The 14188-nt window shown below is 36.6% G+C and overlaps 1 protein-coding gene across 1 annotated transcript in view; it reads right to left on the reverse strand.

Annotated features, from left to right (window-relative positions):
* LOC134663620 (hydrocephalus-inducing protein homolog) overlaps positions 1-14188 on the reverse strand; it is a 124363-nt gene that overhangs the window by 69154 nt on the left and 41021 nt on the right. Inside the window, exons 28-37 of the mRNA XM_063520038.1 lie at positions 12713-12862; positions 12563-12616; positions 12376-12479; positions 7133-7270; positions 5233-5430; positions 4213-4367; positions 3036-3268; positions 2680-2845; positions 1929-2007; positions 1033-1092 (exon numbers count right to left, since the gene is read on the reverse strand). Of these exons, the coding sequence (XP_063376108.1) occupies positions 1033-1092; positions 1929-2007; positions 2680-2845; positions 3036-3268; positions 4213-4367; positions 5233-5430; positions 7133-7270; positions 12376-12479; positions 12563-12616; positions 12713-12862 (1337 nt within the window). The remainder of the gene's footprint in view (positions 1-1032; positions 1093-1928; positions 2008-2679; positions 2846-3035; positions 3269-4212; positions 4368-5232; positions 5431-7132; positions 7271-12375; positions 12480-12562; positions 12617-12712; positions 12863-14188) is intronic.

Genomic DNA, 14188 nt, shown 5'->3' on the forward strand with positions numbered 1-14188 from the left:
ATTTTATTGACGCGCTAATCTTGTACCTCGGCAGAGGGGAAATAGTGCGAATGCCGCCTCCCTTCCGTGTTGCTCGAAGGTAATGAAGCTTTTACAGCATTCTCACAGATAAGAAATTTGATGTAACAAAACAGTTTATCTTAATGCTGGCCATTATTTACGGATTTTAAGGCCTCATTGAGGGTTTATGATGTGTGTAGATACAATATAAAAATAACTTGCAAATCTAGTTAAAAGCCTGCTAGTTGTTTTTGATATTTGTAATGTATATAATGTATGTATTATACAGCTGGATTTTCCTCTTGTTTATGTAACGGATGCGTTATGGATTTTGCCTCCGTCTTGAAAATTTCAAACATAGACAGAGAGAATAATAATTCATAATATCTTTGTCTTACACTAGTACTAGCACCCAAAAGAAAAGGATGAGTAAACTCGTAGTTTTTTGTCCTTATTTACTGACAAATTTGGTTTGACCAACTACACGGTGTAACATGAGTAAACCGAATAATTTTAACAGCGTATTCCTGATCATAATTAGAGACAAAAATGTCCTATAAACTTTTTTGAAAAAACGCCTAGTTTCAGAGATAATATTAATTTAAAAATAAACAAATTTTTGTTGTTACGTAATGAAAAAGGCCTTTTTGATGGTAATGTTGCTGCTATGGGACATATTCTAAATATCCTTATTGATAGATGTCAAAAAGTGACAAGTAACACTTTGCAAAAAGAAGGTATTACGAAAAAAAAATTTAAAAATCAATTTTAAGTAACAAGTTTACCAATAACATTTATTTTTTATGTACAAATACATTCAAAAAATTGAAAAAACAAAACAAAAAATATCTTTTTTTGGCGAAATTAACCTAAACTCATATTACATTTTTTCCTTCTTTTGACCTCAGAAATGCGTGGTTAAAATTATTCGGTTTCCTCATGTTACACCGTGTAGGTATATTAAATACATTGTACTTTGTTTTAAATACCTATTCGTATTATAGATATAATTAATGAAACCAGCGTACTTACCCTTTTCATCTTTTTTTGGTTTTTTGTGTTCAACTGAACTTTTTACGCCAACTACCGACTCTGCAAATTGATAGGCGCGCAAGAAAAACACTTAATTAGTAATATGAGTAACATGTTCATAGTAACTTTTTTTAAGAACATATTAAATACACCTATTTCATTTAATTACACCTTGCCTCTTTTTAGGGGTCCGTAGGCAAATGGCAAAAAACGGAACCCTTATGGATTCGTCATGTCTGTCTGTCTGTCCGTCCGTATATCACAGCCACTTTTTTCCGAAACTATAAGATGTATACTGTTGAAACTTCGTAAGTAGATGTATTATTATGTGAACCGCATTAAGATTTTCACACAAAAATTGAAAAAAAAAACAATAAATTTTGGGGGTTCCCCAGGCTTAGAACTGAAACTCAAATTTTTTGTTTCATCAAATAGATACCCCACGCGTATGGGTTTGATGAAAATAAAGGATAGGTCTTCAAAAATGATATTGGGGTTTCTAATATCATTTTTTTTCTAAACTGAATAGTTTTCGCGAGAGACACTTCCAGAGTGGTAAAATGTGTGTCCCGCCCCCCTGTAACTTCTAAAATAAGAGAATAAATCTAAGATAAATCTAAAAAAAATATATGATGTACATTACCATGCAAACTTCCACCGAAAATTGGTTTGAACGAGATCTAGTAAGTAGTTTTTTTAATACTTACGTCATAAATCGTAAACCGCAATTTTATTATCTTACTTGCTGCTAGGGAACCCTTTATGGGCGAGTCCGACTCGCACTTGGCCGCGTTTTTAGTTAATTGAAGTAAGTAGTTAAAACATCGATTTTATATGAAATGAGTACCTTAATATTCTTACAATTAGATTTTCTTTTTCATCATTACTAATGTTACCCAAGGATGCCGTAGCTGTATAGTTATTTACTATAGACCGATGGGATACTACAGGCGAGGACTCATTTAAGCGGTTGGTCTATAAATTTCCCTACATGATTTTGTATCGTAACTATGTTTTAGACTTACCTTTAGTACTGCCCTCTGTTTTCACCTCAGTTTTGACCAACCTAGCAGAAGAATGCATTCAGTTTACAACCAATTATTATTTATTCCTTTATAAAGATATAAATATTTGCAACAATACTAAATTCTTATTGAATGTATATTATAAATTTTACAAATGTCACAAAAACTGATCTACGACCTAATTTTAGGTACAATATCTGGGAGAATATAAAAAAATCAAAAATTCTAGATCGATTTTTTACCCCCGAAAACCCCCCATATAGCAAATTTCATCAAAATCGTTAGAGCCGTTTCCGAGATCCCCGAAATATATAAATAAATAAATATATATACAAGAATTGCTTTTAAAGCTTGCTATACATAAATAAAAAAAGGTATTAGATATAGCTGGTCAAGCAAATCTTGTCAGTAAAAAAAGGCGCAAAATTCAATTTTTCTATGGGACGACATCCCTTCGCGCCTACTGTTTTCAAATTTGCCGCCTTTTTCTACTGACAAGATCTGCTTGACCAAGTTTATAATCGTCGTCGTAAATTTAAGAGTTGGACTCTTGTCGGTGTAGCTCTCTCCATTAGATATAATAAAGAGATGAATTTTTACTTTTCAATTATACTGATTATACATACCCAGTCTTCTCCAAAAATTTTTTCCTTCTTGCTTCCAAAGCATTGGCGATATATAGAGATCTAAACTCCGGAGTTAAATTTTCATAATCCTCGCCATCCATTTCATCAATTTCTTTTACGATCTCGACTATCTCCGCCTCCTCATATACTTTATCCACTGGTCTAGAAAATTATACAGTCATTATTTATAATTTGGTATACTTCCAGACAAATTGTTAGGTAGGTACTCTGGTAGATTCGAAAATCACCCATAGCTCAAGATGATCGGAAATGCTACCTATAGTTTTATTTGGCATTTAAGAAATAACGGAGAATCTTCATATTTTCTTTTATTATAAGAAGGAATACTCACTCTTCCATCAATTCATTTTCATGTAGAGTTTCTTCATATGCGTGCGCCCAATTGCTAAATTCTGATTGACATAGTATCAAGTGTATATTCTGTATGCAGCGCTTGCTTTTAATAACTGTTGTAAGCGCTATCGATGGCTGGTTGAATGTAAAACTCTTTAATGAGTCTACGACAAACCCTCGATTGAATTTCGGCAGAGCAAAAAAGTCTGCCAGCAGCTCTAGTGTTAAGTCCTTTGAAAAAACATTAAGATTTTAAGTATAATATTCTGTTACTCTGCACTTGTATTATACAGTCAGTACATAGTGTACACAGGTACACACATGGATAACACATAATGCAGGCACTTCATCACATGATCTTGATGATATATTTTTTCTGTTATTACTTGGTTTTACCTATACAACTACCATGAGTTGACACATGTTTACGATAGCGACTGCCTGAACTCGATCGCATCTCGCTCGAACTAATGTATTGGTGTGAGTTGACGCAGTCGCTAGCATAGGCGTCAAATGTCATCTCATGGTAGTCGTGCTGTCCCCGTTGACTGACCCTGACAGAGTGGAGCAATAAAAGGTTATGGTGTTATATGGCCGATTTTGATGATGATTAAGAGAAGTGTCGGTCGGCCGATGCTACGGCATAAGGACTGCGTCAAGCGAGACATGAACTCCTTCAACATCCCGGTTCATAAATGGGAGGAGCTTGCCGAGGATAGAGATAAGTGGCGCAAACTGGTGTTCGATGGTCGTAAAATCCACGATGACGCTTGGTTTAAGTGAAGACACTCGCAAGTAAGCGAGCCGAGCGTCATCAGCCCGACATCTGTTCGCCACGGGCACACTACACCTGCCAGTTTTGCAGTCGTGGTTGCCGCTCCCGTATTCGCTTATACAGCCATGAAAAACGTTGGCGCCCTGCCTGACACTGTTTGTATAGTCTGCAATAGACTGAAAGGCTTATGATGATGATGATGATTATTATTACGTACATATGTATGTAGTAAACATTCTCACGTAAATATGTAGTTAAATAATTTGTTGAGATGTTGGTTTTTTTAATATGTAAGTATATTTTATGAGTTTATTACTCGGTTGGTTGTAATTATATTTTAGTTGCAGATGTTGGTCCCATTGGATTCATGATGGGGCCAAATAATCTATAAATGACTAACCTGTTGAAACATCGTCGTAGATCCCATTGCTTCCGCTCCGCCCCTTTTTTTATCAAGAGCCTTTGACCGAGGTGTACTCATGTTTTTACTGTTCGTTAAGGCTCGAAACTTTGTTAACATAATTTTAAATTCATCTTCCGTTTCACCACCTAAGTCTAGATAATATACAGTAAATATAAAAGTGGAAAAATTACTGTCTCGGGTGAGACTTGAAATCACGGACTCTGGATCGATGCCATGCACCATCTGAGCCGACAAGACCTCATCCATAGCGAACCAATATTTCCACAATATGGGTATTGGGTCTAGGGGACCCTAGCGACATCTACCATAAGAGCGTTACACTTCTTAAACGGCTACCGGAGTTCCAAGTCATAATGGAAATTCACCAGTTACGATGTGCTACCCATACTAATATAATTTTTAGGATTCCTTACCTCAAAAGGAAAAAAACGGAACCCTCATAGGATCACTCGTGCGTCTGTCTGTCTGTCTGTCCGTCTGTCACAGCCTATTTTCTCTGAAACTACTGGACCAATTAAGTTGAAATTTGGTACACGTATGTAAGTTCGTGACCCAAAGAAGCGGACATGTAACGTACTTATATTTTTAAAGCCATTTCCTAAATACACCAATAGATCGTTTATTTAGGAAGTGCTGAACGTCTATGAAAATGCTGACAACATCAAGACACATCTCCCTAATCATTACAATATTATCATAGAATTAACACTGGCAGTCCAAAACATATGTTTTTATTTTATTTATATTTATCTGCCTCGATCAAGAATCACTCTATTGATAGGTGAAAACCGCATTGAAATTTGTTTTTGAGTTTATCACGAACATACAAACACACAAACAGTCAGACGCGGTGGGGGACTTTGTTTTATAAGGTATTAGTGATTTAGAAATCAAGCAGTTATATAAACATATAAAAAATGCAATACAAAATATGTACCGCAATAAAAGAAAAATACCTTTAAAAAAAGCATTAGCAATAAGTACACAATTACACACCTGCACCTTCGTTAAGTATTTCATCGTCTTTCGCACTTCTTTTATGTATATCGTATGCTTCGTCCATAGCACTTTTAATTACTACTTTTGCTTCAGTATCAAGACAGCATAATGCTTCTACCATACACATGTCAATGTTAACTGTCGGTATGCCTAATCTCATGCCAATCGTGTACGCAATTTCTTGTGCTTGTTCTTCTAAAATTTAAAATAAAATTTTAAAATGCTTTAAAAAGGGTAGCAAATGTATAGTTCGTTTTTTTAGCATTAGAAATAAGGTAAACAATCTTGATGTATCTTTTAATGGTAAAACACATTTTAAAATAAGTTAAGGCAAATATGTAAAAATTATGAATCAAATACGATCATTCATACTCTTCTGCTTTCATAAATAGTTACTGATTTTTTTAGCGATTTTTAATTAAAAGGCATGTCAAGATCGCTTATCGTCTTTCAAATTCTTTATAATGCTAAAAAAACGAACTACCTAATAAGTACCTTAGTAAGAGTATTAAATCTTAAGTAAAACTTTTATTCAATTAGACCATGGGTTCGAGCTCTTGATACTGACGTGATTTCCATACCTACCTTACCTAGGTATATTTTGTTATGTATGATAAATCATTTATTATTAGTTTTATTTATAGCAAAAACATCGTCGGTGATGAAACCTGCATATATACGACTGCAATAGTTATTTGTTTTACAAGGGGGCAAAGTTGTTGTTTAACCGCTCGTGCTAATATTGATACCCGAGCAAGCGAAAGATTCCAAAATTGAACCACGAGCGTAGCGAGTGGTTCGAAAAATGGAATCTTGAGCGTTGCGAGGGTTTTAAAGCACGAGGGTTAAACAAAATTTGCCCCCGAGTGAAACACAAAATTTTTCACCACACCAACCCGAAGCAAATATTAAATGTAAAATATCAAACAAAATCAAACCAAATCAAATCCAAATGAATGTTATTAAATATTTATCATACAAAATCATCATTTAAAAGTCAATTCTACCAGCAAACATAAGAAAACAACTCAAAATTTGCATTTGATTACTTTGCCTCACATGTGGATAAAATGCAACTTTGCTATTCGGTTTTGAAGTGCAAAGTAATTCTTTCCGAGTTGGTGTGGTGAAAAGAAATTTAAAAGCGTGTGTAAAGCCCGGGACCGCATTAAGAAAGCTACACGGTTTTCTGTGGTCTCCACCTATGCTCAGCATTAGAACATGCTGGTGGACGGTAGTGTACCTGTTACAGTCAGAAGCAGTAGTTCCAAAGCCGGCAAGGTTCAAAATTAAATGAACGGTGTACAGTCAGCAGCAGAAGATGCTAAGCGGGCCTAAAATTACCTTGACACGCTCTTATTCTCTTAACAATAAAGTCACGTCAAGATCATTTTGAACACCTCGCCCGCTTAGCAACTAATGCTGCTGACTGTTGGTTATATCATTCTGAATATGTCAGCACGTCACCCGCATAGCTTCTGTTGCAGACTGTATAAATAGCGAAGTTCACAATATGTTACCATAAGGCCGGGGTCGTTTTCACCCGCCGCCCGCGGCCGACAGCGGCCCGCCGCCCGCGGCGTCTGAATGGTATGTTCGGGAATGCTCGGGAGTGGTCGTTTTCGCCCGCCGCGTGCGGCGTCCCCCCGAAAACGACCACTCCCGAGCATTCCCGAACATACCATTCAGACGCCGCGGGCGGCGGGCCGCTGTCGGCCGCGGGCGGCGGGTGAAAACGACCCCGGCCTAAGGCCCACTTGCACCATCCTACTAACCCGGGGTTAAGCGGTTAAATCGCTAAACCAGTGTCAAATTGTACTGGTAACCACGGTAAATTCAGGTTTAACCGGTTAACCCAGGGTTAGTGAAATGGTGAAAGTGGCCCTAAGTGACATACCTTCACCCGGAGAGCCATAAACAAAAACAATGAGTCCTTTGGATAGTACTTCGTTTTCGTTACGAGGACTGTAATCCAATGCTGTCAAACATTCTTTAAGTGGATCTCTGCCCTTATCTTTTAATGCTTTTATTTCATCTTGAAAAAGATCAAAAAATATTTATTGTATGGTTATGGATGTGGATTACAAAGGTGGTTCAAATTATTGATGTTCTCCATATCCTGCTTTACAAAGGCGTACAATATGGGGTCATCCATTAATTACATCACACGTTTAGGGGGAGGGAGGGGGTCAAGAAAATGTGACATATTGTGACATGGGGGAGGGGGAGACACAAACTTTGTGACGTCACTTTAACTTCATCAGTAACCGAAAATTTATTGAAATTATTTTGTTCGCTGTACATTTAAATAACAAGTTTTTAAAACGATAATCGTTTTTATTCGTTTAATTTTCTTTCCTAAGCAGTTTTGGGTTATAAAATTACTAATATTTATATCATCAAAAATATTTTGATAAAATATTAATAATACTTAGGTACTTACTTAATTCGATTTGGCGATTTCGTAGAAAAAATGTGACGTCACACTAGGGGGGAGGGGTTTGCCAAATGTGACCAAGTGTGACAAGGAGGGGGGAGGGGTCAAAAAACCTACAAATTCGTGTGACGTAATTAATGGATGACCCTTATTTGGTAAGTTGTCTTAGAAATAAATACAATTAATTACTTTAAGGTGGTTCGCCTAGGTTACTCAAAACTTAACTCTCGCTAGATGGCACCACTTTTGCAAAATTTCAGGTTTTATTTTTTTGTGAAATGGTCATGGTATTTGTATACTTAAAAGTATGTTTCGCGCACTCTTTAAATAAATATTGAACAATTAAAGTAAACATTGAATACTTCATTGTGCAAAAACCACCTTTTTAATTCGACGGAGTGTTGCTGTCACGCTTTTTCCTAGTATTACTCACACATGCAAACAGTGTTTCCGTGATCCTTGTAGTAGACAATTTCACACAACGTAAGTATGTTGCATTGCAATAGCGTAACGGTATGTTCGTGGAAATAACTACGTGCAAGAGGATTGGGGTTCAAGACTGGTGCGAGTAGGTAATTTCTTTTTGTTTCTCCTTTGTGTTATCTTACCTTTAAACGAGCAATTATTATATATATGTTACTGTAAAAGCCCGAAGTACGGCAAAACCTAGGATTTACCGGTAAAACCTAGGTTTTACCGATGCCGATCGGTAAAAGCCCGAAATGTTAAATCTTACTAGTTTACTTCGGGCTTTTACCAACACCGATATGGTAAATCCTAGGTCTTACCACGGCAACCGGTAAAGTTTGAATCATGCACTGATTCTTGAGATTATTAGATGAAAAGTAGGTAGGTTTGGATCTCCCGGTTCTGCTGAAGGTGAAAGAGAACTCTACTAGCCTGCATCGTGGCTAGGCACCCAGGTTTAGGTATAGTTAACTTTAAAACCGAATCTGCAGCTGGCCACTTTATTGAGTAATAGAAACGCGTTCCGTATGTGTTTCGCTTTCCAGATGACCAGGGTGCCTAGCCAAGGTGCCAATGGTTTACGCTCCGTAGCGACTGAAGCGCAGCCGTGTCTGTCGCATTAATATGGCAGAGTGATAGAGAGAGGTATTACCCTAACGTTCGCTACGGAGCGAACGACTGGCATCATGGCTAGGCACTAGACATGTGCGCCGCGCCGCCGCGCCGCCGCCGCCGACGATTTTGCCACGCCGCCGCCGCCGATAAATTTGACCGGCGTATAATCGGCGTGGGAAATTTTGATACCTATCGTGTCTTATTCCATGTTGCGTAGTGAGGAGATAGTGTCAGAGATATAATTTAAAGATCCTTATGCTTTTTCGCTTATTATTTGCCAGTGAACCAAATTAGCATCATTTTTGTCGTTGCGGTGTTAGCTGTTAGCTGCTATAACGATTCAGTGTTAATTTAAACAAGACCTAATAGTTTCTGGATCTCAGGTTATTATTTGATATTTTTTCGCACAGCTTTTTTGTAGAACGCATTTTGTTTTACATCAATAGTCTCTTGATTGTCAATTTAATCAGTGAACTAAAGTCAAGAAAATAGCAGGTTCATATCCTAGGACATAAACATGCTATTGTCATAGAATCTCCAGCAAGCTGTCACCGCGATTATAATTGAGTATTTAGAAATAGAAATCGTTTATTTGCAAATCATGGTACATAGGTGGTACAATAAAAATATAATCACATGGCACCCTATAAAGGGTATAGCAAGTATTCTTATATTTCTCGTGTGATGCTGGTGACACGCATAATGACCTATATGCGTGATATGATAGATATGATTTCATTTATTTATCACATAATATCACAGAAAACCGGTTGGTCTGTGCGTAATATACAGTTTCATTTAAAATTACTCACGATTAATTCTTAGTCATTTTAGTATTTCAGCTTCTTTTACTTAACAATATATGTATACTACTCTTTTATAATCAAAATTATAAGAGTCAGGTTAAAGCTTCGTAATAAGCTATATCTAAACAATTATATCTACTTATAGGAACTTAAATCACCAAGTATTATCACTAAGCTAGCAGTAAAGAAAACGCTTTATATTCCATACAACGGGACACTTCAAAGACAGTCTGTTGAGCGAATCAACCTGCTAGAGACGTTTACTTTCGAAAACGATGGCATCTTTATTCAACATACATTTCTGTTAAACTTCAGTTCAGACAAATGTAAAATATGTAGTTCATCATTATTTCGTATCAAATCCTAGGTTAGGCGACTTAGGCGACAGCGGCTGGGAAAAGTAAATATAGATTTAAGACTTAATTTATAAATATTTCTTATTGTGTTTTATTTATTTTTCCACTTGCAAAGTAAATAAAAATACTGCCCGACATGTAGCGTTTTAAAGTATCCTTTTTATTTTAATATTTAAACATACCGTTGGTAACCGTTAGGTTGGTATTGGTAATAAATGGTTGCCAAGCGACACGATGGGATATGGGATATAATTTTCGCCAATAATTTTAGGAAACCCACATAATATGTTTTGGATAGCCTAGTAAATACTCGGAAGGTTTTAATGTAGAGTTTCTACAGCCACATTCTCATGCAGTATCAAAAATTATGCCACGCCGATTTCACGCCGATCACGCCGCCGCCGCCGGTCAAAAAATCATCGGACGCCGCCGCCGATGATTTTGCCATCGGCGCACATCTCTACTAGGCACCCAGATTTAGGTATAGTTAAGATTACCGCCGAATCTGCAGCTGGCCACTGTATTGAGTAATAGAAAAGCGTTCCGTATGTGTTTCGCTTTCCAGATGACCAGGGTGCCTAGCCAAGATGCCAATGGTGTACGCTCCGTAGCGAACGAAGCGCAACCGTGTCTGTCGCATTAATATGACAGAGTGATAGAGAGAGGTATTACCCTAACGTTCGCTACGGAGCGAACGACTGGCATCTTGGCTAGGCACCCAGATTTAGGTATAGTTAAGTTTACCGCCGAATCTGCAACTGGCCACTGTATTGAGTAATAGAAACGCGTTCCGTATGTGTTTCGCTTTCCAGATGACCAGGGTGCCTAGCCAAGGTGCCAATGGTTTACGCTCCGTAGCGACCGAAGCGCAGCCGTGTCTGTCGCATTAATATGGCAGAGTGATAGAGACAGGTATTACCCTAACGTTCGCTACGGAGCGAACGACTGGCATCTTGGCTAGGCACACAGATTTAAACGCTTTTTAAAAATCAAAAAACTATTACTTATGAAAGCAGAAGAATATAAATGATCGTATTTGATTTATAATTGTTACATATTTGCCGTAACTTATTTTTAAAATGTGTTTTTCAATTAAAAGACACGTCAAGATTGTTTACCTTATTTCTAATGCTAAAAAAAACAAACTATAGTAATAATTGTGTTTTTCATTCATAGACAAAATCCATTATTTTATCCACAGGAAATTTTATATATCTCTTTTTTATTGCAGTGAGGATGTCCTGATTGTAAAAATAAGAGAGATTAGGTAGAGTATAATTTCTAATTTTCTTTGTCAAAAATAAACGAATACGTGTAGCCCATACCATACTTAATCAATCGATTTATGATAATAAGAAAAATTTAATAAAAATAAAAAAACAATACGAAATTTAGATGTAACAAAAATACAAAAAGTTATGTTCCAGCATACAATTGACTGGGGATCGAACCGGGAATCTTCCGTTTGTAAGCAAAAAGCGACTGTTTGCATAACACGCCATGATAGTTCTTAGCTAAGCTGACGAACTTCGGGTACTTATTCTCGCTTAGGTCAATTAAGTACCTGTCAAACGTCAGTGTCAACAAAATTGCACTAAACATGACGGCACTCCAAATTCGCGCCGTGGTCAGCCCGGCAACGTCGGAAATGGTATGGCAACGTCGCAAATGTATCTGTACACGACATTTGTGACACACACATACGTAAAATTGATGAAAATTTAACTATGATTTTTGCATGATTTCTGTATGAAACATTGTTTTCCTGTTAATTTCGCGCAAACGAATATTCGAAGGAAGATAAATGCGGAAATATTTATGTACTAATAGTGTGTAGTTACTTAATGAGCTTTGATTGAATTTTGTATGAAAATCGAACCACCTTAATAACACTTTAACAATGGACTACTGAACTTAAACATAGCAAGGGTAATAGTTATTTGTTTTACAACGGGGCAAAGTTGTCGTTTAACCGCTCGTGCTAATATTGATACCCGAGCAAGCGAAAGATTCGAAAATTGAACCACGAGCGTAGCGAGTGATTCGAAAAATGGAATCTTGAGCGTTACGAGGGTTTCAAAGCACGAGGATTAAACAAAATTTGCCCCCGAGTGAAACACAAAAATTTTCACCACACCAACCCGAAGCAAATATTAAATGTAAAATATCAAACAAAATCGAACCTAATCAAATCCAAATGAATGTTATTAAATATGTATTATCCAAAATCATAATTTAAAAGTCAATTCTACCAGCAAACATAAGAAAACAACTCAAAATTTGCATTTGATTACTTTGCCTCACATGTGAATAAAATGCAACTTTGCTATCAGTTTTTGAAGTGCAAAGTAAGACTTTCCGAGCTGGTGTGGTGAAAAAATATTTTAATATGGTTTCAAGTGGTGTAATATACAAATTAGAAATGTGACAGTGATGTAAGATTTTGTAATGTAAGTACCTGCCACAATTTCGGCTTCAGATCTAAATTTTTTTTGGACAATATCTGCGGCCTGTTTGGGCGACATATTTTGTTTTCCTGTTTTTGGCGTTTTAGGGGGCTTCCTGGGTTAAACGTACATAAATTAATATTAATTATGTAAAGTTATTAAAATGAGGAAAACTAGTATTAATTACATATTACATACTTAGTCGCAGCAATTGCTGCTTTTCCTCTAGCAATTGCTTCCGCCTCCATTTGACTAAATACATTAAAAGATCATTAATATTCACAATAGGTATTAAAGGTTTAATAACACAGTACAAGAGTTATTTATTATATGAATGAAAACTCATACCTTCTAACGCGTTCTTTAAACTGTTGATAGAAATCAAGTATTTCGAAGTGCATGCCAGCGCCTGGCGTTATTACAGGAACAAGCATTTCTTCCGGTTTGTTATAGTATCTATATAACAATTGATACATTTCTTCCTCCATAGTCCAGATTCTGGATAAGAAAAAGAGACCTTGTTCAAAAATAAACCAAATATTACAATGTATGTACCTACCTACATTTTATGCAATTTTCCCGAATGTTAGTATACTGAGCAACTTTTATTATGGGACGAGTGTGACGCTACGTCTTACGTAGGCGAACAACGCGCGAACGCGGCGCGGCGCGGCGCGGCGAAATCAATCCTTTGATGCCCATAGAAGTGTCCTACGTAAGCGATCTCGTTGCGAACGCGGTGCGGCGCGATTTGCACGCGAATGTCAGGCGGCGCGGCGCGGCGCGTTGTTTGCCTACGTAAGACGTAGCGTGACATAATTATATAGGGTGTCACAAGACTATGGGGGAAAGTACCTTAAATATCGTAGATAGGATATTTTGCTGAAAGAAGACATTATTTTAATTTAAAAACAATTTAAACTGTATTCATAGAATTTTAAATAATTACATGGTTGAACCGGGAAACGAACCCGCTACACGAGAAAAAAAAAACCCTGAAGCTTTATCATACCGATCGATAGACTTCATCATAAGGATTATTTTTTGCTAAATAACATAGCGTCAGAAATAAAAGGAAAACCATGAATTTTAACATTTGATGTGAAATTTAGCGAAATAATGAAAAGAGTGCGACATTGTATTCAACAGAATGGGACTCATTTTGAGCATTTGATAAATTAAATTGGTTAATTTTGAATTAAAAATGTTAAAATTCATGGTCTTCCTTTTATTTCGGACACTATGTTATTTAGCAAGAAATAATCCTTATGATGAAGCCTTTCGATCGGAATGATAAAGCCACAGGGTAATTTCTTTTCTCGTGTAGCTGGTTCGCTTCCCCGTTCAACCATATAATTATTTAAAAATCTTTGAATGCAGTTTAAATGGTTTTTTTAAATTAAAATAATGTCTTATTTCAGTAAAATATCCTATTTACGATATTTAAGGTACTTTTCCCCTTGATGCCCCATAGTCTTAGGACGCCCTGTATATTCATATTCACCTGTATATGTATATTATGTTATGTAGGTACTAGGTACATAAACTCGGATACTTTAACCATAATAAAGCAAACTCATGGATTTTCTCATGTCACGATTGCTTGGCAATTATAGGTAATTATTAGAGATGCCCCGAATATTGGATTTGGCCGAATACCGAATATTCGGCCTCCCATCTCGGCCGAATACCGAATATTCGGCATGACATGCGCACATTTTGAGTCACAATTATTATGAAAACTGTTCGCCAAAAAAGCACAACGTTTGCTAAGATATATTTTTATGTTGAACGGAATTAATGAATGTAATTAGCGTCAGTCAA

This window comes from Cydia fagiglandana, chromosome 4 (assembly GCF_963556715.1).
Source record: "Cydia fagiglandana chromosome 4, ilCydFagi1.1, whole genome shotgun sequence".
NCBI lineage: Eukaryota > Metazoa > Arthropoda > Insecta > Lepidoptera > Tortricidae > Cydia > Cydia fagiglandana.